Source organism: Salvelinus namaycush, chromosome 4 (genome assembly GCF_016432855.1).
Source record: "Salvelinus namaycush isolate Seneca chromosome 4, SaNama_1.0, whole genome shotgun sequence".
NCBI classification, from domain to species: Eukaryota; Metazoa; Chordata; class Actinopteri; order Salmoniformes; family Salmonidae; genus Salvelinus; species Salvelinus namaycush.
Genome location: NC_052310.1, coordinates 38,722,042 through 38,746,534, shown reverse-complemented (window position 1 = coordinate 38,746,534; position 24,493 = coordinate 38,722,042). Strand labels below are relative to the sequence as shown.

The 24,493-nt window shown below is 43.8% G+C and overlaps 1 protein-coding gene across 1 annotated transcript in view; it reads left to right on the top strand.

Moving 5' to 3' along the window:
- Positions 1 to 24,493, top strand: part of LOC120046504 (echinoderm microtubule-associated protein-like 4) — an 81,928-nt gene that overhangs the window by 18,410 nt on the left and 39,025 nt on the right. Inside the window, exon 2 of the mRNA XM_038991790.1 lies at positions 22,980 to 23,162. Coding sequence (XP_038847718.1) covers positions 22,980 to 23,162 — 183 coding nt within the window. The remainder of the gene's footprint in view (positions 1 to 22,979; positions 23,163 to 24,493) is intronic.

The following is a 24,493-nucleotide window of genomic DNA, read 5'->3' as shown; positions in this document are numbered from 1 at the left end:
AACACTTTATGGACCAGAGAGCATTCTGGCACCACGCGGTGGCCTGGGTGCGTGACTGACGGTTAGAGCATGATTAACAGTGTGTGGTGTAAGGTATACTACATGGCCAAAAGTATGGAGACACCCCTTCAAATTAGTGGATTCGGCTATTTCAGCCACATCCGTCGCCGACAGGTGTAAAATCGAGCGCACAGCCATGCAATCTCCAGTAGAATGGCCCGTACTGAAGAGCTCAGTGACTTTTAACGTGGCACCATCATAGGTTGCCACCTTTCCAACAGGTCAGTTCGCCAAATTTCTGCCCTGCTAGAGCTGTTATTGTGAAGTGGAACCGTCGAGGAACAACAGCGGCTCAACCGCGACGTGGTAGGCCATACAAGCTCACAGAACGTGACTGCTGAGTGCTGAAGCGTGTTAAAATCGTCTCTCAGTTGCAATACTCACTAACCAGTTCCAAACTGCCTCTGGAAGCAACGTCAGCACAAGAACTGTCAGTTGGGAGCTTCATGAAATGGGTTTCCGTGGCCTGAGCAGCTGCACACAAGCCTAAGATCACCATGCGCAATGCCAATTGTCGGCTGGAGTGGTGTAAAGTCCGCCGCCATTGGATTCTGAACCAGTGGAAATGCGTTCTCTGGAGTGACGAATCACGCTTCACCTTCTGGCAGTCCGACGGACGAATCTGGGTTTGGCGGATGCCAGGAGAACGCTACCTGCCCCAATCCATAGTGCCAACTGTAAAGTTTGGTGGAGGGTGAATAATGGTCCGGGGGTGTTTTTTCATGGTTCGGGCTTGGCCCCTTACTTCCCGTGAAGGGAAATCTTAACGCTACAGCACACATTGACTTTCTAGAGGATTCTGTGCTTCCAACTTTGTGGCAACAGTTTTTGGGGAAGGTATTTGTGTGCATAAACACCAACTGTGTGTGTGAGGGGGGGGTGTAGATGTGTTTGTTCATTACCATGAAACATATATATACTGCATTAATTCATGTTTGTTAGTAGGGCTATAATGCATGAATTGGTACGAGTGTGTAAATATTCCTCCATGTGTATATTCATTAGATATGTTTGATTTTCAGTATGTAGGTCTGTGTTGCAATGTGCCCCAGTATAATGTTGCCTGTTCTGTCTCTGTGACTGCTCTGTGCTGCAGACACTTATATTTAGCTGTTTGTCACCTACAAATCATGAATGTGCTGCGTAGTGCATTTCCCTCTACTGCCTAGCCCCCACTCTGCTCCTGACCAGCTAACCTTTACTGTTGCTGCCTCCTGCCTACTCACCACCACACCTCCCCCTCACAGCTCTGCAAACACTGTAACTTCCTAGCTGACCACCCTTGTTGCGTACAGCCTATGTCCAAAAGACACTGAGTTTCCATCATTTTAGGGGATACCTCAACGATGTCTGTGACTATAACACTAACGGACTATAAGTGGATACACAGTCGTCTCAGTCTACTAGATACAGGGCCACAGTACACCACTGGTACAACTGATTTTGCTGTGTTAGAACCCCATGTGGCGGTGCCCTGCGGTCGAGTGGTGCAGGGTGATGACCTCATTCTGTCCCACGGTGATGACCCGGTTCTGTCTTCCTGCTCAGTGCAGCGATGCTGAATCAGAATGGGGAATATTTCAGAGACGGGGAGAGGAGGGGGAGTCCTGTGCTGCAGTCAGTCCAACTTTCCTCTTGTACTTTTCCATGGCAACTGGAAGGCGGACGAGAGGTATTTACATTATGACCAGGTGACCAGTGTGGAGGAAGGGGGAGGTGTGTCCTTGTCACCCATCCAACCACAGTGGAGTTTTTTTTGGCCTAGCCCTGCAGAGTGCAGATGGTGGAGTGTCCTTGGTTGGCAGATAGGGGGGTGCTGTCTGACTGACAGCTTGTCTCAACATATTGTGTAGAGGTTGAGATACAAGGTGCTAACGTTAATGATAGAGAGCTGATTTTGAGGGCTCCAGTCTACCTCATTCTTAGCATTCTGATCTCTTTGTCCCATGAAGTGGGCCAATAAACTTTGATTTAGATTTGAAGTGACCTTGAACTGATATAACCCATGCTATGAATTTTAAAGTGAATAAATAGATTTTAGAGTACAGTCTGGTATTATATCAAATCCTTGCAGTGGTGAGTATGCTTTAACATTTCATAAACATACTACAGCTTGGATCTTGAAAAAATACAATGCCTGTGCCCTGGTCTCTGTTCAACCAAAATATAGTGACACAGCGGTGTTGTGGCCATAGGCAAGGTGAAATAGCTTTTTTACATTACGTTTAAATTTTATGTTTTGAAGCTTTTTGCAGATATTCTTAAAAAAAAAAAACTCTTTTGGCTAGGGGGGAGAGAGCTCTTTCTCTCTGACGGAGCCCTGGTCGTCGGCAGTTTTTTCTGATGTACGGTCGTCCGTGCAACCTCGACCACCCCTCTCCCTCCTTCCTTCCCTCCCTCCCCCAGTTCCCAAGGTCCATGCTGCTTTTCCTGGAATTGGAGGCAAGCAGGAACACACAGCTTCCAGATTCCTGTTTCTCTCTTCCGTTCTCTGCCCAGGTTTTGAGGGTAATTGTTATTTTTCTCCTTTGTTTTTATTTTTTTATGACTTGGGTTGGAAAGGCACAAAGGACCAAGATGCCGGCGGTTAAACTAGGTGAAAAAGCTGGTGTCTGTGTGCTGCAGTCAGTCAGACTGACAAGTGTCGGCTTGTACCACAGCCCTTCAGTTGTACCACAGCCCTGGATCCAGGCTCCTGCTGCTTTTAGAAGGCTGTAATACAGGGCCCTCCAGAAACACACACAAACAAACCCCTGCAAGCACATACACGCAACAATTTGTACACACACAATGTCTTACTTCCTCACACACACCTGCTCATGTACGTATGTGCATATATTAATGCATACTGACGTGTGTATGTGTGTGTGTGTGTGTGTGTGTGTGTGTGTGTGTGTGTGTGTGTGTGTGTGTGTCAGCAAATTGCAGGGTGGTCTAAAACTATACTGTGACTGAAATAAGGCCCACCCTTGTGTACTAAGCCAGTAATACCGTATATCCCGGTATGAGAGAAGGATGGTATATCGATATGAAAATCTGGATACTGCCCAACCCTATTGTGTAGTGAAACTGCCCTATCTCAGTGCTGCGGCATTTTGTGCTGTGTTGTATAGCACTTCGACTGTGTGTGTAATTTACAATGCTATGCTTGCTTTACTTGTCTGTCATTGTGAGGCGCTCTGGGAGACAGACAGACACGTGTAGCGGGCCTCCTAAGAACATGTCCCAGTCTGTCCAACACATCCCCCTATGGTTGCCGACACACATTACTCCCCTCCCCCTCTCTTCCCACTCCTCCATTCCCTTCAACCTTCCTTCCAGATCCTCATGCAGGCATTCCCCAATCGAAGGGTGCGACCTCTAACCTCTGACACGTTACTTTCCCTAGGGAACCTGTCATGTATCCGCCCCCGACTCCCCCGGTCTGTCTCTTTGTCTGTGTCTCATAAGCTCTTCATATCATTCGCTCCTTTTTCTTCCCTCTCACACGGTCTAATTTGTGATGTCCACTTCATTTCAGTGCTGTACAGTTACTGTCTCTGAAACAAGCACATGTGTATGCAAATGGGCTGCTGACAAATACAAACAAGAAACGGGTTCACTCTCACACACACAGATGGTAGTATACAGGTCCATATCCATGGGGTAGTGGAAAGACGTTAGTGTCATGACTCCATGCCAGGGCCTTCCTCCTCTGGGCTTGAGTGTTTTACTGGAAAGGGCACCATGACACTTCATTGAACCAAGGCCCTGTGCTCTGGCCTCGTAGCTTATAATGCAGCGTGGGTGAGATGGTGAAACTGGCACCACTAGGACTGCCCTAGTGGCGGTCACGAAATTCCGTCAGCTGGTTATTGTCAAGCAAATAACTGTCGGTCTCACGGTATTTGAAGGTAATTAACGTAAACACATTTAGCGTTTCCTGGCTTCCACACAAAAAGTAAGAAATCCATGTAATTTAGCCAACACCTTCACAATAAATCCATTATTTATTTTAGACGGGTGTTAAGAAGCATAATATGAAGAAAATGTAGTCTGTCAGAAGAACAGAATAGCATACTGAGTTCTCCTGTGGGTTACACTAGTTCCTTTAGCAGACAAGATTTGCTTATAATTCCGTGGCATTATTTTATAGTATGAAGAATACAATTGAACAAAGCTGAATAAACTGTAAATATTTTCTCCAAACGATTTGAGGGAGTGCGCACATGCTGCTATTCAGTGTCGAGCGGTTAACAAAGAAATTGGTACTCCAAATTGCTTAATTTAGTTATTAATGTAACTTGAGTCGTTCTACAAACGTTGGGCTATATGTTTTGATTTTTAATGTCTAGGACTTTGAAAGTTTCTTCAAGTGCAGTTGCAAAAACCATCAAGCGCTATGATGAAACTGTCTCTTATGAGGACCGCCACAGGAAAGGAAGACCCAGAGTTACCTCTGCTGCAGAGGTTGAATTCATTAGAGTTAACTGCACCTCAGATTGCAGCCCAAATAAATGCTTCACAGAGTTCAAGTAACAGACACATCTCAACATCAACCGTTCAGAGGAGACTGCGTGAATCAGTCCTTCATGGTCGAATTGCTGCAAAGAAACCACTACTAAAGGACATCAATAATAAGAAGACACTTACTAAACCCAAGAAACACGAGCAATTGACATTAGACCGGTGGAAATCTGTCCTTTGGTCTGATGAGTGCAAATTTGAGACTTTTGGTTCCAACCGTGTCTTTGTGAGACGCAACGAAGGTGAATGGATGATCTCCGTATGTGTGGTTCCCAATGTGAAGCATGGAAGAGGAGGTGTGGGGGTGCTTTGCTGTTGACACTGTCAGTGACTCATTTAGAATTCAAAGAACTCTTAACCAGCATGGAAACCACAGCATTCTGCAGCGATACACCATCCCATCTGGTTTGCGCTTAGTCCCACTATCATTTGTTTTTCAACAGGACAATGACCCAACACACCTCCAGGCTCTGTAAGGGCTATTTGACCTCAAAGGAGAGTGATGGAGTGCTGCATCAGATGACCTGGCCTCCACAATCACCCGACCTTAACCCAATTGAGATGGTTTAGGATGAGTTGACCACAGAGTGAAGGAAAAGCAGCCAAGAAGTGCTTAGCAAATGTGGGAACTCCTTCAAGACTGTTGGAAAAGCATTGCATGTGAAGCTGGTTGAGAGAATGCCAGGAGTGTGCAAAGTTGTCATCAAGGCAAATGGTGGCTACTTTGAAGAATCTAAAATATATTGAGTTGTTAAGACTTTTTTTGGTTACTACCTGATTCCATATGTGTTATTTCATAATTTTGATGTCTTCACTATTATTCTACAATGTAGAACATAGTCAAATTTAAAGAACCCCTTGAATGAGTAGGTGTGTCCAAACTTTTAGCTGGTACTGTAGGTGTGACATGTTTGTGTGACATGTTTTGATTTAGAATGGACCATTTATCATGCACCTGTATCGAAACAAAAGTGTGGGCACACCTACTCATTCTAGGGTATTTCTTTATTTTTACTATTTTCTACATTGTAGAATAATAGTGAAGACATCAACACTATGAAATAACAAATATGGAATCATGTAGTAACCAAAAAAGTGTTAAACAAATCAAAATATATTTGAGATTCTTCAAAGTAGCCACCGTTTGCCTTGATGACAGATTTGCACACTCTTGGCATTCTCTTAACCAGCTTCGTGAGTTAGTCACCTGGAATGTGTTATATATAACCCTTGAATGAGTAGGTGTGTCCTAACTTTTCACGGGTACAGTATATATGCCCCTGTGGCTATGGGACCTTTTCCCCTGTAACCTCATTCATACAGTCCCATTTGTACCACATTCTTGCCAGGATAAGCCTTTTTTACCTCTCGTGCACAGGCCAATACGTTTAAGAGTGGGTATAGTCATGGGCCGATGACAGACTATTATAATAAATCCATTGAATATACACCATCACAAAGAAATCCATTATTCATTTGTTTAGGCATGTCCTAAGAAGCGTTATAAGACTAATACAGTGTATTTTCAAAAGATTAGAATAGCATATTTTAAGTTTATTTATACTACTGGTCTGTGCAGGCTGTAAGCCTACATGGCTTTGCCATGCAAATGAAATCAATAGTTTATTTAGTCAACACACATATATATTTTATATAAAAAATGGGGTTACGTTTATAAAACCTGTACCCGTAGGCTGCCAATCAAAATAAGAAAAAAAACTGCAAGAAGTACATAGTTTAATATTACATAATACATTCAGTCAATCTGTCTCCATGCAACCCCCCCCCCCCCCCCCCCACATATTTTGAAACAGCACAAGCCCATGTTTTTTTTTAAATCCACATTTCATCTCTTTCCTTCCCTCACTCCGCTTTGTTAGGGAGCAGGCATAGGGTCTTACATTGAGAGTATCTACATTATGATACCGATGGAAAATAATAGTAATCTAAACGTCCTCACTGTCAACTGCGTTTATTTTCAGCAAACATTTGTATTTACATGATTCAACAACTGAGACATAAACTGAATAGGTTCCACAGACATGTGACTAACATAAATGGAATAATGTGTCCTTGAACAAAGGGGGGGGGTTCAAAATCAAAAGGAACAGTCAGTATCTGTTGTGGCCACCAGCTGCATTTAAGTACTGCAGTGCATCTCCTCATGGACTGCACCAGATTTGCCAGTTCTTGCTGTGAGATGTTATCCCACTCTTTCACCAAGGCACCTGCAAGTTTCCGGACATTTCTGCGGGGAATGGCCCTAGCCCTCACCCTCCGATCCAACAGGTCCCAGACGTGCTCAATGGGATTCAGATCCGGGCTCTTTGCTGGCCATGGCAGAACACTGACATTCCTGTCTTGCAGGAAATCATGCACTGGTCCAGAGATGGTGGGTTTGTGACCATAGGCGACATTGTTGCCGGTGATGTCTGGTGAGGACCTGCCTTACAAGCCCTCAGTCTGTCTGCAATAGGCTGAGAGAGGCTAGTCTGAGCACTGATGGAGGAATTGTGCGTTCCTGGTTCCTCGGGCAGTTGTTGTTTCCATCCTGTACCTGTCCCGTAGGTGTGATGTTCGGATGTAGCGATCCTGTGCAGGTGTTGTTACATGTGGTCTGCCACTGCGAGGGCGATCAGCTGTCCGTACTGTCTCCCTGTAGCGCTGTCTTAGGCGTCTCACAGTACGGACATTGCAATTTATTGCCCTGGATGAGGACATCTGCAGTCCTCATGCTTCCTTGCAGCATGCCTAAGGCACGTTCACGCAGATGAGCAAGGGACCCTGGGCATCTTTCTTTTGGTGTTTTTCAGAGTCTGTAGAAAGGCCTCTTTAGTGGCCTAAGTTTTTATAACTGTAACCTTAATTGCTTACCGTCTGTTCCACAGGTGCATGTTCATTAATTGTTTATGGTTCATCGAACAAGCATGGGAAACAGTGTTTAAACCCTTTACAATGAAGATCTGTGAAGTTATTTGGATTTTTACGAACTATTTTTGAAAGACAGGGACCTGAAAAGGGCCGTTTCTTTTTTTTTTGCCTCCCCTTATGTTCCCAGCAAGAGACCAATTAACCAAATATACGGAGATTCAGTGGAACAAAATCACATTGGTTGATCAGACAAGTCGCAGGCTTTTGATCAAGAGGAGGCCTATGCGACTGAGTAATGAGCAAAATAATCCAATCCCTTACACTCATGGGAATTGGCCTATGGAAGGGACTAAATTGAAAAGTTGCGCACGGAAGAAATATGGAATGTATAACCATGGTAGCAGTTAAGTTTGGAGATTATGGGAAAATGATTAGACCAATAGTGAGGACACAACAGTTCTCGAGTGTGAATCCAAACATTGCACTGTTGATTTTATGTGCATTTGACATTTACTGTACTTATCGCCCACATTTGTTGATAACGAAATCTGAAAATACTCTGGATACGTTCAGTAATATGATAAGAATATTTTTGAGCTCTCCTAGCTGTGCTGTTGAGAAACTAGCGCAAGTACACTTGTAGTTGTTTGATTCGGAACACAGCCCTGCATCTCCTCCTTTACACAATTACTGTTTTTGTTTCCGCAATTCAAAAACGGTCCATTATATGAATCACAATGTGTGTCAGGTGGGCATAATTTGAAAGCTTGTTCTTTTGCCAACACGACTAGCTAAATTATAAAATGGTAATGTGAAGTGCACATTTGGGTGTTTGGCTTGCTTGTATGACGTCAAAGAGGTATTTATTATAATCTTCAATGTCTCATCTTTCAAAATACATGCATGGAGTCCTCATTTACAGCATTTCCCTCATTTAGACGATTTTTGGGGTGCAAAAGTTGACCAATTAGCAGGAGGGACGGGGGCAACTTCTTGTCGCATGTGGTACTCAAGTTCGGAACGGCTGTCAGTCAACCCATACAGAGCTGTGAAGCGGAGACCCTGAGCTCTGACGTCATTGTATAGAATCTTGCTGTAAAGACACTGCGTTCCAATTTAGGTACTTGTCAATGTCCAAATCTGCCATTTTCAACCCATATACGGGTACGAGTGGAAAGGGCTACGCTACATAACACGCTGTCAAAATGTTCAGATCAGTACTAATAAATGAGCCAACTTGTCACGATCGTCTTCTTGAGAGAGAGTGGACCAAGGCGCAGCGTGTGAAAAATACATCTTCTCTTTATTTAGAAGAAGAACAAACAAAACAACAAAATGACGAACGTGAAGCTATAAATGACTAAGTGCAAACATGCAACATAGACTAGACATAGACAATTACCCACAAACAGCTAAACAGCTCCCAATCAGAGACAACAATAACCAGCTGTCTCTGATTGAGAACCAATTCAGGCAACCATAGACTTTCCTAGACACCTACACTGAACACTAACCCATCTACTCTACTTAACCCCCTAAACCACAGGTGTCAAACTCATTCCACGGAGGGCCGAGTGTCTGCGGGTTTTCGCTCCTCCCTTGTACTTGATTGATGAATTAACATCACTAATTAGTTAGGAACTCCCCACACCTGGTTGTCTAGGGCTTTATTGAAAGGAAAAACCAAAAACCTGCAGACACTCGGCCCTCCGTGGAATGAGTTTGACACCCCTGCCCTAAACCATACAACACCCTAGACCAGGGGTGTCAAACTCATTCCACGGAGGGCCGAGTGTCTGCAGGTTTTTGGTTTTTCCTTTCAATAAAGCCCTAGACAACCAGGTGTGGGGAGTTCCTAACTAATTAGTGATGTTAATTCATCAATCAAGTACAAGGGAGGAGCGAAAACCCGCAGACACTCGGCCCTCCGTGGAATGAGTTTGACACCTGTGCCCTAGACAATACAAAAACACACAAAGACAACCCACCTCAACTCACGCCCTGACCAACTAAATAAATAAAAGAAAAAGGAACAATAGGTCAGGAACGTGACACAACTAGACAAGATGATCATGAGCAGCACTCACCTCAACTAAGCTAACCTTGCCCCCAGCCTACTTGTAGCCTATATCCAATTGAAGATTCAGTTAAAAAATAAAATCTGACATCGATTGCTTTATCAAGACTGAAAGCAGTGTGATGGCACTGTCCCGAATCAAAACGGTGCTGAAATGATCGTCTAGATCAGGGGTTCCCGAACTTTTTCACTCAGGCCCCCTTTCCAGCATTGTGAACACACCCTTCTTGTTGGTGGAAAGAAATTTGTGCAAGTTTAAAGCTTATTTCCTGCAATTCTACCCAATTTTTCATGGGTTTCAGAGATAATTTAGCATTTTTTTTTAAAGATAATAGCAGTTATTGAGTATGCGCTTGTTTTGGATGATTTCATGGGGATTTTAGTTGCCCTTCCATTTATTTTGGAAATCATTTTATTGTACTGATCAACATTTGCATAGAAGAAGCAATCTCTTCTTTTATACAAGTGTGTGCTGTCTCTTTAAGACCCAGGATGTCATTCACACACAGTCAGTTCCAGTCTCATGCAAAGATGGTCTTGACTGGGAGAGATGTGAGGCGGGGGAGACTAAGTGAAAAGTTTTTGGTGACAATCCGCTTTGAAATCAGCAAATTTTGTGTTATGGTTTGCATATCGTCACAAACAAGGTACTAGGGTAGTGAATTTATGTTCACTTCAGCTGTAAGCTAGCGAGGAAATTTAGCCTATAAAGCTGGAAGTTACTGGTAACTTCTTGCGTTGTAAAGTGTTCTAACCTGTAATGGATATTGTTTTGTGAACAGTACATTTTCAACATTTCTACAGGCCGTGTAGCATTATTCAAGTGTGTTAACTTACGTGACGCATAACACAGAACCCAAACCATCGTGCGTACATTTATTTTGTCCCCCTACACCAAACGCGATCACGACATGCAGGTTAAAATATCAAATCAAACTCTGAACCAATTACATGAATTTGGGGACAGGTCGAAAAACATTAAACATTTATGGCAATTTAGCTAGTTAGCTTGCACTTGCTAGCTAATTTGTCCTATTTAGCTAGCTTGCTGTTGCTAGCTAATTTGTCCTGGGATCTAAACATTGAGTTGTTATTTTACCTGAAATGCACAAGGACCTCTACTCCGACAATTAATCCACACACAAAACGGTCAACCGAATCGTTTCTAGTCATCTCTCCTCCTTCCAGGCGTTTTCATCTTTGAACTTATATGGTGTTTGGCATCTACACTTTCATAGTATTACCACGACGACCGGCAACACAGTTCGTCTTTGAATCACCCACGTGGGTATAACCAATGAGGAAATGGCACATAGGTACCTGCTTCTATAAACCAATGAGGAGATGGGAGAGGCAGGCCTTGCAGCGTGATCTGCCACAGAAATAGAAAGGACTTCTATTTTAGCCCTTGGCAACGCAGACGCTCGCGAGGAGTGTGGGTGCAATAATTGAATAACAGATTTCTAACTTTATTTTGCAACGCTCGCACACGCGAGCAGTGTAGTCAGGGTATTAGTGGTGATGCAGCCCAGACTCCCAGTGAATGCAGTGGTTGGTTCCACAGTTCAGGCTAGAGCTAGCAATGAGTAAGTGGAGCAGGCAAGGTGCTCTCGCGTTAGCGCAGCCGATGTCCCCTTATAACAGACAGACTTGATGATGCGAGACACATTTGACAGAAATACCGAAAGTAACAACAAATTCTAGTACCGAACAGTTTTACTATGGAAAAGTACCCGAAGTTTTGGTATATTGTGCAACACTAGGTTTGAAAGGTGTACAAGTGTTCTGATTACAGTTTTATCGGTTTGAAGTGTGTGTGTTCCTGTCATGTGTATACAAGGCCCTGCTCTGCTATCCTGCCACCTTTACTCTTTCCTGTCAGCTCTATTTTGGTGACTGTACTGCAGTTCCGCTCCACATTTAGGTTTGATCTTCCTTCAGATGGCAGTAAAAGCTTGAGCTAACGCCAGACGTTTTAAGTAGAGGGTAGAGAGCATTGATATACAGCACATTTTCAGCAAATAGTTTTGGAAAAGTATTTTGGGAATGATTGCAAACATGGTCACAACTCCTCGCCTAGCTACCAAAGCATGCTGGGAGTTGTTGTGTCACATGTCTGAGGGGCCATGGGGGCTGACCTGACTTGACTGTGCTTAGGTATGAGATAAACCGTCCCTTCCCGAGAACTCTGTGTGCTGGCTTTTGACCTCACAACAGTTCACCTGTCTGTCACTTAGGCTTGGGTGGTATACCGTGTATACTGGGGTATTTGGAAATAGCCACGGGATGGTTTTTCAATAGCATCAATACTGTTCAAACTACTTCTTTTGAAGTTTTCCAAATACATTTTTAATATTTGTTGCTATTTTTTAATAATCTTATCCCGTTCTTATTTCAACTGTCACATTATTTTACATTATAAACCTTACTTCCCCAGCACAGTTGAGCCAGTCCCGTTTCTAAATAGCACAACAAGAGAAAGCGTGAGCAGGTGAGCGTAGCTGTGTATTGACAGGGGGTGCATTTTATATCGAAAGTCAATATATATTTTTTTCTTTCAATAGAGTGATCAGGGATGTGCAACTATAGATTTCCATCACAGAAAATAGATTAGTACAACACATTTGGCAGGAAATGGCTTAATTTTCAGCAGATGACAAAGAAGTGCAGCACTATTTGGCTAGTAAATGAGTTTACAATGAAAAAGCGGTATTTTTTGCAAAAATGACACACGGTCATCATTTCGAATGTTTAGGCCTATCATAGAAAGAATGTAGCCAGCTACATTTCCTAATGTCTTGCTTAAAGTTGGTCTTGCATTTTATTGGAGAAAAATGGCTACACCGAAAAAAGTACCAGAGAAAAGAACCTAAAAATCAGTTGCAACACTGTCTGCTGATAGAATGCCCAATCCTGAATTCTCATCTGAGTTTAGAAGTACAACTGAAGCACAAAATTAGTCTGACGCTGAGCAGAAATTACAATAAGAAGCATTTTAAATCTGTTTTTACGAGACGCAGCAAGATATTTATTGTTTTTATATTTTCTTCCTGTCTGAAAATTATGCGTTAACACGACTCCTAGTTTAACTTTCTATCTAAGTTGCTGAATTAATAAGGTGATGGGGCATCATATTGTTACATTTCTTCTGCGTTTGAGTAGGCAAAGCTCTTTGGATGAGTTATTTGCACAGCTGCCAGTGCTATCTTGATTTCCTTGCGTTTTTTCTCCACTCTATTCTCTGCTCCTCCCTCCTTAGAGCAGGCAGGCTCGTTGCCCTAGCAACTCCAGACTCCACACAGATACAGTGTGTAGACAGGTACTGGAGAGCCAGTACTGCATGCGTCAAAACATTGTTCATTTGCTAAGTGTCTTTTGTTTGCGTTCACTTGTAAATGTACAAACTCACCAAAAATGACATTCAGTAGCGCCTACCTATATGACTTTATGAGCTGGATTGCCCGTCTTTGCAATTTTTTTATTTTCATTTGCGCTCGTTAGCGTATTTAGCCTTCAGCCTCCATGCACATTTGCTATTACTTGTGCTAATTTTGTTAGCATTCTGGTAATAGATGCCCAATGGGTTTAAAAAAATATTTTTGTTGCGCCCATTTGTGTACTAAACCGGCAATACCGTAAATTCAGGGGTGAGAGAAGGAGGTTATGATGGATATGAAAATCTGGATACTGCCTAACCCTACTGTCAAGTGTTAAAAGCTCATTACTTCTCTGGAGGACAACTGCAGTGTCAGTTGGCTACCTCACCTTTCACACCGCTGATACTGGCCCCTCCTCCTTTCACCTGTTCTCACATCCATCTTGTGAGAGAACCTCATCCCTGTCCATACCATGAGTCATTGCAGAGCCCATTATATAAATATATTGTGGGAATGGCTTCCCTTTTCTGTTTCTCCTTATCCTCCAGGCTAGTCACCAGTCCCTTTTCTGTTTTTTTCCCTCCTTCCAACTTGTCAGAGTGCTGTCTCTCTCTTTCTCTCTCACTCCCTTTTCCTCTCTTTATCTCCCTCTTTCTGTTCTCTCTGTCCTCACTTTGTCCCTTTCTGGCTGTGCCCTGCGACAGTGCCCCAGTCACAGACAGTGGAGAGTTAAATGGTTCACTCTGGTTTGAAACCCGCCATCGGCTGGGATCCGCTCTCCCTCCGAGCCTCAAATTCACAAAACCCTGCCTGTGTTGTTTTTGAATGCTGGCCCACTAAGGCACAGGGCTGAGGTTCGGTTTCAACTGTGTTCTACGTAGCTAGCAGGAGTTAGGCTACAAAGACCCGCATACACGTGAACATGGTAATGAAGGTTCTTCAGAATACCTATATATACACACACGATGCACTCTGTTCCACCCAAACTTTGATACATTCTTAGTGAAAAATAGACAGGAACACACTGAATGGGTTTCTATCATAGTGCTCGCTGCTTCCCACTCAGACCCCGTAGTTTGGCTTTGCTCCTATCTCAAGGAACATTCACATCATATCATTGTAATTCTAGAGTGATGTTATAACCTTGACGCAAATAAGATCTAGGAATTGATTTATTGAATTGCTAAGTTCTATAGGTGGCATAGTGATTATGGTGGTACGGTTCTTGTCAGACGTAAGGTAGGTTAAGTGGGTATGATGACGGTATAAGACTGTCGGTCCTGTAAGGTGACTGCTGTGATAGTGAGAGGTGTGTGAAAGTAGTCTGTGAGACGATAGGTAAGCAGGGAGAGGAAGAGGGAGAATGAGAGGGGGAAGGGAGTAGGGTATAGGGACCCCTGCAAGGCTCCTGGGGGAGGGGGAATTTGACACCACTACATGGTCTACCCTCCTCCCTGTATTTCTCCCTCGATCTCTCTCGATTTTTCAGGAGCTGTTTTGCTGTCAGCACTCCAGAGGTTAAAAATCTGTGCGCCAACAGCAGCAGCTCGGCTTTAGCCACTCCCTGAGCCAGCCAAGATTTTCTTTTTAAAATCTTTATCTCCTCCTCCTGCCTCACTCTCTTGCTCATTCACTCTGGGCTTTGTGTGAGCGCGCAGCATCGGTGGCACTGTGTGTTAGCGCATGTCGGAGAGAGCAGACCCAGACGAGAGAATAAGGGGGAGACCAAAAGCATTCTCTCTGCTGTCGAGGAAGACTAGTACCGGATAGAAAAAAAAGTAACAAAGGAAATAGACTCAAAGAGAGAGCGAGGAAAAACTGGACTGCCTAAGACGAGAGGAATATTCTATCACTCACTCACACGTGTGTGTGTGTGTATATATATACAGTCACACACACAGCAGACTTGTATCGGTGAAGCCAGCATACTCACTCACACTCTCAGACAGTAAAAAAGGGAGGAAGCTGCCTGGATCTTGCCAAAGAGGTGTGTGTGTGTGCAGCGAGAGGAGAATGGAGGGCTCGGTGTCTGTGGCCCCAGCATGCAACTCCACAACCACCAACGCGTTGCTAAACAACCACTGCGCCGGTAATCTACTGTTCTGTAACCGTACTACAATAGCCTTCATCACCCTGCTTTGCTGTAGTATTGCTTTTGTTACTGTTCCCAGACAGAGTAAAGGAATCAACGTTTGGAGGTTAGTGGAGAGCTAGCTCCATGTGGAGGTTCGTTGACGCGTGTGTGTGCTCTATGGGGTTTCCCCCAGCTACGCACTTGAGGTGGCATTAGCTCCAGAATCTGTCTTCTGCAATACAATAGTGTCTGGTGTGGTTTACCAGAAATGGTAGGCATGTGGTTCTAACGTAGAATACATTTAATGACTTTCTAAGCGTGCGTTGGTCATATACTGTGGTGGGTCTGTAGTCAGAACTATAGAAGTAGTGAAAATGTGTGTCTTGTGTAATGTGTGTGGCTGCTCATTTACTTGTTTAACCCATAGACTCTGGCCCACACAATTACCTCTGCACTCTTTTTATTGTCTGTGTGTGAATCGTTATGACCTTTTTTTCTCCAAGCCCTTCACTGTTCATTCAGAGAGCTCCACCCCAGTGAGACTGCTGCTGATTGGTCTGAGGAGAGGACTGGGACAGTAAAGCTGTCTAGATGTCCGTCTTTATAGCAGGGAGGATGTGTATCAGTGAGAGAGGTGGATGGATTGAGTGTATTTGTATTTATTAAGGATCCCCGTTAGCTGCTACCAAGGCAGCAGCTACTCTTCCTGGGGTCCAAACACATTAAGGCACTTATATCACACACAAAACAAAAGATAAACAGTACATCATATAACATTATTACACCACTACATATCTACAATACAAAATGTAATACAACGATATTACAATGTGCGTGTGTCTGTACCTCTGTCTCTCTTCACAGTCCCGCTGTTCCATAAGGTGTATTTTTATCTGTTTAAAACAAAATCTGATTCTACTGCTTGCATCAATTACCTGATGTGGAATAGAGTTCCATGTAGTCATGGCTCTTTGTAGTACTGTGCACCTCCCATAGTCTGTACTAGACTTGGGGATTGTGAAAAGACCTGGTGACATGTCTTGTGGGTGTCTTGCGGGTGTCCGTGCTGTGTGCTAGTAGTTTAAACAGACCGTTCGGTAGGGCTGGTCGATAAATCAATATCAATAATTGAGGTAAACTTCCCTCAATAACGATATCAAAACGTTTAGATTCATTTTTGATAATGTCGATATAGAATAATTAGGTACAGCAGTCCATTTCACCTCTGTGACGCAGCAGGAACGTGTGGAGAAGTGACAATATGCACGTGGAGAGGTATACGCTCACTAAAAACCACGTAGCACCTCGATTGATGGAGTAGCCACTATTAACCACGAAAAATGAGTGATGTAGGAGAAAACAGTGGCAGTGATAGCCATGGAGAAGGAGCAGCTTCCAACAAATAAATTATTGCTAAAAAGGGTTAAACTGTTTCAGTAATTTGGAAGTGGTTTGGCTTTTTGAAGTCCGACAAAGAGCAGAGCAATGTTCGGTGCAAATTGTGCCGTAGACAGGTGGCTACGAAGTCTGGTAACGACCTGGGGAATGAAAGAGTCAATTGTAAACTGGGGATTATTAGTTGACCGTGATGGGAGGAGGTCAGAGTCCTGTCCTGGCAGTGTGGTGCCAGGACAACCGTCTCCCTCAATGTGAGCAAGACAAAGGAGCTGATCATGGACTACAGGAAAAGGCGGGCCGAACAGGCCCCCATTTAACATCGACGGGGCTGTAGTGGAGCGGGTCGAGAGTTTCAAGTTCCTTGGTGTCCACATCACCAACTAACTATTATGGTCCAAACACACCAAGACAGTCGTGAAGAGGGCACGACAAAACCTTTTCCTCCTCAGGAGACTGAAAAGATTTGGCATGGACCTGCAGATCCTCAAAAGGTTCTACAGCTGCACCATCGAGAGCATCCTGACCGGTTGCATCCCCACCTGGTATGGCAACTGCTTGGCATCTGACCGTAAGGCGCTACAGAGGGTTGTGAGAATGGCCCTGTTCATCACTGGGGCCAAGCCTCCTGCCATCCATGACCTATATAATAGGCGGTGTCAGAGGAAAGCCCATAAAATTGTCAGAGACTCCAGTCACTCTAGTTATAGACTGTTTTCTCTGCTACCGCACAGCAAGCGGTACCGGAGCGCTTGCACTTCCATTCAAGCCGCTTCTTGTTTTTAGCTGTGTGGTCATCTGCTGCAATAGCCCATCCGTGACAAGGACCACGTGACTCACTGTCTGTAGGAGCGAACCATTTTCATGAACCGGGTGGTGTACCTAATAAACTGGCCACGTAGTGTATGTCAATGGATTCCCTCCGAGCAGCAGAAGTATGAGAGAGCATGTGGCAAGGTTTAAAGAAGGAAAGAAGGACAGATTCCAATAAAGAGAGGGATGCAGAGTGATGGTGCGAGAGAGTAAGATGAGGAGAGTGATGATTGACCTTGTCAATGCATGGCTGTGCTCCCACATGTCATTATGAAAGCTAAAGACTCAGACTGAAGTGTCTGTGTGTGTGTGCGCCGTGGTAGCTTGTCTGTGTTTGTGCATATGTCTTGCTTTTTTTTTTAGCTTACTGTAATACTATCTATTGCCTGAGGCTGGGATCATGAATCAGCACACAGGTGCACACTGCTTTCCCACATTCTCCTACTGCCCCTCCTTAATCTCCTTAATCTCTCCCTCTGTGTGTGTGTGTGTGTGTTTGTTTGTGTGAGAAAGAGAGCGCGTGTGTGTATTTTAACACGTTGAGCAGTGTGGTTTCTCTAACCCTGTCCCAATGCAGACTCCGTCCCAGCGTGTTCAATGAGATGACCTGAAGGCATGGTTAAAACAGATACTGAGTCCCGGGTGATCTCTGTTCCCTGTCCATGTGTGTGTGTTGTGTGCCACCAGCTCAGTGCTGTAATACATGCTATTGTTTCACATCAAAGTCAGTATCAAAGGAAGGCTAGAGAATGGAGTCTTCAGTGAGTTTACACTGTAGCCTACACTCCCACTGAATTTCACACCCTCTGGCTGCTTGATTCAGCCCCGTATCACATCTAAGCAGGGATTCAGTTACTCTGGATAGACGAATTATGTCCAATAATGAGGTCAAAGCCTTTCACCCTGCAAGGAGAGGGGGCACATGTTTTAACAGTACAGGACAATATAGACTGACGGAGAGAGCAAGGAAGAAAAAGATGGAGAAAGACTGCTCCTCCGTGCCCAGGATTCACCCACTGAGCTCTTATCACAGCTGTGTGCGTGAGCGGGAGTCTGTGGGCGCCGTGCGTGTCTGTGGTCTCCCTATCAGACAAGATGTGCAGTCTCAGCAACTTAGCTCTCTCAGCCCCTCTCAGCTCTCCTCTCACTGAGTACGCGTTTTTACTGTTAGTCTACACCTGTTGTTTTATGACGCATGTGACTACTAACGATTTGATTTGATTGGTCTCTGTTTCGGATTGAGTGCCTCGGCTCCCTGCTGGTCTCCGTGTCTCTGTGAGAGTGGTCTGGTTGATAGCTTTGTACTGAGGCTAAAGCTATTTTCCCTGGCTTTGTCTTAGTCTGTTTGATGGCTATGTGTTTGATTTACATTCCATGTAAGAGTAGATTGGTGTATGGCTGTGTATTCTCTTGAGAGCCAGGTCTGCCTAAGGCGGCCTTTCTGAATAGCAAGGCTATGCTCACGGAGTCTGTACGTAGTCAAGGCTTTCCTTAAGTTTGGGTCAGTCAGTGGTCAGGTATTCTGCCACTGTGTACTCTCTGTTTAGGGCCAAGTAGAATTCTAGTTTTGTTAATTACTTGACACATTGGAAATAATTATCTATTATATATTTTTTCATGATTTGGTTGGATTTAAGGACCAGCTTGTTTAGGGGACTCTTCTCCAGGTTAATCTCTCTGTAGGTGATGGTTTTGTTATGGAAGGTTTGGGAATCGCTTCCTTTTAGGTGGTTGTATAATTGAACTGCTCTTTTCTGGATTTTGATCATTAGCGGGTATCGACCTAATTCTGCTCTGCATGCATTATTTGGTCTTTTACGTTGTACACAAAGGATATTTTAGCGGAATTCTGCATGCAGAGTCTCAATTTGGTGTTTGTCCCATTTTGTGAATTCTTGGTTCGTGAGCGGACCCCAGACCTCACAACCATAAAGGGCAATGGGTTCTATAACTCACTATCTCTTTTTTTCAGAATCATGTTTATTCGCCAAGTACATTGACACAGTTTTACATACATTAAATACAATATAGAAAATAGCTAAATGAGCAAATGTACAGTATAAATACACTCTTACTCACTCTATCACTCTCTTTCTCTCGCTCTCTCTCTCTGCCACTGTGGTCTACTGCTGCCCAGCCATCTAGGGCACGGTAACTGCCCACTACCTCTGCTCACTCGGTCTGCGCGCATTCGTGTGTACGTACGTGCGTGCGTGTGCAGGCGTGTATGTATGTGTGCCATATTACTAGCATTCTGTGCACATTCTTAAACCTTTTTTTTTTTTATTGGCCAGAAACTGCTCTTTGAGCTTATAGTAAAGGTTAGCTTGAACTGTTAGCATCACCAACATTGTAAAAATGGTTTGGCCTTTGGATGAGCTTTTATTGTTTACCATCGTTGAATCCACTTTTTGAGTTCGGGGTTAAGTGTTCTCATTGTTTAACTTGTTAATACTTTGCTCTAGACTTGTATGACTGTAGATGTTTTCTTTTTAGCACTTTTAAATTGTGACTGTGTCTATACATTTTTTGTTTTGTGTGTCGGGGAGGGAGTTTAAATTCCTTCTGAGTAGAGAGGAGGGCTCATCAGCACCCCTTTAACAGGCACGCCTTAGCGATGTGGCCCTCTCACTGTCTTCACTGCAAATTACCCCAATTCCGTCCAGCAATCAGGACCTAAACCACAGCTAGGCTTGGCAGCAGCCCTGAGCCTGAAACCCACTTCTCACAAATACTGCGCAGTTGAATTTTCCCTGTATTTATATTGTAGAGGCATGGAATACTTTCATGCCATCCTGGGATATACGGTATTACCAGCAGTGCACACAAGGTATACTTTTTGTTGTTGTTGTTCAAACGTAAAACGTCAGAATGCGTCAAATGCTACGAAGACAGAAAACCCAGCTCATACAGTAATGCAAGTATCTCAAAACACAGTTTGCAATATGCACGAAACAAATAGTAGACCGCAGGGATCTTAATTCAGGAAGGGATTGTCTCTACTGCTGTTACCAAGCTTGATCTAGCACTTAAGCTAATATTAGCTCTCTGATTACAATGAAGAGCAAGACGTGCTGGTCTGTTCTGGGCCAGCTGCAGCTTAACTAGGTCTTTCTTTGCAGCACTTGACCACATGACTGGACAATAATCAAGATAAGATCAAACTAGAGCCTGCAGGAATAGTTTTTTTTAAGATTGTGGTGTCAAAAAAGTAGAGCATCTCTTTACTACAGAAAGACTTCTCCCCATCTTTACAACCATTGGCTCTTTGTTTTGACCATGACAGTTTACAATCTAAAGTTACACCAAGTAATTTAGTCTCCTAAAATTGCTCAACAGCCACACCATTCATTACCTGATTCAGCTAAGGTCTAGAACTTAGGGAATGATTTGTACCAAAATCAATGCTCTTAGTTTTAGAGATATTCAGGACCAGTTTACTACATTCCAAAACTGACTGCAACTCTTAAGGGTTTCAGTGACTTCATTAGCTGTGGTTGCTGACGCGTAAATGGTTGAATCATCAGCATACATGCCCTTGGCAGGTCCTTGGTAAAAATAGAAAAGCGAAGCGGGCCTAGAGGGCTGCCCTGCGGTACACCACACTTTACATGTTTGACATTAGAGAAGCTTCCATTAAAGAAAACCCTCTGAGTTATTTTAGAGAGGGCTCTGATTCCATGAAATGGCAGTGGTTGAAAAGCCATAAAACATAATTTTTCTCAACAACGGCTTATGGTCAATAATATCAAAGGCTGCACTGAAATCTAACAGTACTGCTCCCACAATCATCGTATTAACAATGTCTTAGTCGTTTGTGTCAGTACAGTACATGTTGAGTGCCCTTCTCTATAAGCATGCCGGAAGTCTGTTGTTAATTTGTTTACAAAGAAATAGGATTGTATTTAGTCAAACACAATTTTTTTACAACTGTTTGCTAAGAGCTGGCAGCAAGCTGATGCGGCTGCTGTTAGAACCAGTAAAGGCCACTTTACCACTCTTTGGTAGCGGAATGACTGGCTTCCCTGCACAAACACTTTTCTTTATGCTCAGATTAAAGATATGATGGATAGGAGTGGCTATAGAGTCAGTTATAATCCATAGTAGCTTTCAAGCCCTCATGCCTGTGTTTTCCACTCTTTTTCACTTCCCATATTTTTTTCACAGTGTGGCCTTAGGGAAGTCACCAGATGCGACAAGTACGCCTTTACAGACAAGCAGAAATCCAACTCTGGAACTATGATATGCCCGTAGAGTATATTATGTTCAATAATATATTGAACAATTTTGCAAATCAAATGTTTTTTTATATTTTCAATATTCATAAACTACTCCTTACAGAGCAAGCGTTAACTTCATATGACACAATTGTTTGCATTGTAGCACCTACAGATGAAACATGGTTGATAAAAAAACATATAATAATTATGCACTCACGGTTTCAAAATGTGATTGTTATGCAGCAGGACAGTTAACCCACGCTGCCCTCAAACCAGGCCACGCTGCCTGCTAATTATCTATAGACTGTTTCAGCTTGTCAATTTCAAATATTTTTTTTACACGTTTTATTTTCTAACAGTTTGAATTGAGGTGTGTTCCGCTTCCTCATTAATTCACATAGAAGTAGCCCATTTCACAGTTGCGGACAATACATGAGGCTTTACTGAGAAGGACAAACTTCTCTTTTCAACTAGAGCCTAAGCACTTCCCCAGTGTTCAAAGTTATTATTACTATCAAAGTAAGTGCCTTATTACGTTATTTTTATATTATGGAGCATAAGTATTTACTGTTTTATTCTCATGTTTTCAAGTACTGGTAACAAATAATGCATTCTGATTCTTGCATATATTGTAATGGACACGTATGATGTGTGTAAAATACTTTTTGGATGGTTGTACTGATTATGATGAGCTAATGCTAAGTTAAATGCCAGATATGTGTGACGCCATGTTTGTTGACATCATACAATGCATTCTGGTTGTAACGTAAACGTCTGTCAGACCAAAGATGTTATAACAAAACGAGGTGAAGGGATGGTTCACTCGACTGACTTAGATTGAAACTATCGTTACTCAGGGTTGCCAGCTCAGACCCCCTTTCCAGGGGTTTTGTTTTTATTTAGCTTATAAACTTATCCTGTGTTTGCCCCCCATGTATTGATAAATCCCCCATCATAGTAATATTTACTGTATCATATACCCCAATGATACCTTCCCCCTTTTCTACCCCCCATAGACTTGAAATCCCCCACAAATGAAATTAACCCCTCCCACAACCCCCCCCCCTAAAATGGGGTCACCCGAATCTGGCAACCCTGTTTAGCTTTTATGGCTAGACTAGGCAGTAGGCTTGTATTTGGGGTGATGATCTGTGAGGTGAACAAAAACTGTAAATGACTTGTCAAGCCATGTGCTCCTGTTCTTGTATACACTGTCACACGTACATTGAAGATGTACAAACTAAGTTCATATTTTTCGGGCAATGGGCGCAGCCATCTTTGACTTTGACTGTTTGACTGTTTTTCTTTTGTTTTATAGGGAATGAAATTCTGGGATGAGGGAGTTTTTGCATCAGTACAAAACATTGTTTAGATGCGTTTGTTGCATCACACGTTCTGTTGCTACCGTTCCAATCACATATTTGCGATGGTACGCTGCAGGGGCCATTCAACAATGATCACAAATACGTGATTGTACACGTTAAAGGAGGCCTGGGTAAGGCCAAAATGTTTGTGTGGGTCTCTTTGGTGGGTGGATGTCTAAATGTGTGTTGTCTACCGTATCTAACCCCGTCTCCTCTCTGTAGATGACAGTATCTCGGCGGCGAGTGCGTCTGACGTGCAGGATCGTCTGTCGTCTTTGGAGCTGCGTGTCCAGCAGCAAGAGGATGAGATCACCGTGATGAAGGCGGCGCTGGCCGACGTGCTGCGACGCCTGGCGCTCTCCGAGGACACGGCCACCACCGCCAAGAAACAGACTAGCACCAAAGGTAGTCAGTCACCCCTGAACCCTGACCCCTGAACTGTCACTGTCACCATCTGAGCTACTCTCATGACTATACCTGCAATCTGCAGGTTTTTGTAAACCCTCAGAAATCTCCATGGGTAGAATCTCAAAACCTGCAAAGGACAGTTTTACAAGCACCTTCTCCCCACCATAAGCTGATCATGCACCGTCAAATCCATCTGCACTAGCTTCTGTACCATTTACCATAACTTCCTTCCAGCAATGGAAATTCCATTCATCTCCACTTTCCCAATGGCTCGTTCAACCCCTCTCCTCTCCCTTGCATTTCTTCACCAGGTCGTAGTTGTGGAAGAGAGTGTTATCCTGTATTCCTCCACTTGTTTACGTTCAGGATGGAGCCATAACCTGGATCTGTTAACAGTTCCACTCCGACCTTGACCCCTGGCTTTTATTACCCTCTCACACCTACACACAGCAACACATGATTACACATCCCATATAATCACAATCTAACACTTTATTCTCAATGACAAATGTACTCTGCTCCATTTTCTCTCACACGATAACCCAACCTCTGGTTGACACATGAACACTGTGCCATAGCCATTCCTCTCTCTGAGCTCAGTGATAAAGTGGAGGCTGAATTACCCAGCCAGCAGTACGACAGAGAGGAGGGGAAGGGAATTTCATTCCCAGCTCTCAAAGAGGGAAAGAAAGCGAGAAAGAAGGTGATTGAGCTCTGTTTTAGAGAGACAGAAAGGGAGAGAAGGATATTGCATTGCGAGAGAGAGAGAGAGGCTGAGACACAGAGAGAGACACAGAGAGAGACACAGAGAGAGACACAGAGAGAGACACAGAGAGAGACACAGAGAGAGACACAGAGAGAGACACAGAGAGAGAGAGGCTGAGACGCAGAGAGAGAGAGAGAGAGAGGCAGAGACGCAGAGAGAGAGACGCAGAGAGAGAGACGCAGAGAGAGAGACGCAGAGAGAGAGACGCAGAGAGAGAGACGCAGAGAGAGAGACGCAGAGAGAGAGACACGCAGAGAGAGAGACACGCAGAGAGACACGCAGAGAGAGAGACACGCAGAGAGAGAGACACGCAGAGAGAGAGACACGCAGAGAGAGACGCAGAGAGAGACGCAGAGAGAGACGCAGAGAGAGACGCAGAGAGAGACGCAGAGAGAGACGCAGAGAGAGAGAGGCTGAGACGCAGAGAGAGAGAGGCTGAGACACAGAGAGAGAGAGGCTGAGACACAGAGAGAGACACAGAGAGAGAGAGGCTGAGACACAGAGAGAGAGAGGCTGAGACACAGAGAGAGACACAGAGAGAGCGACACAGACAGAGAATGTG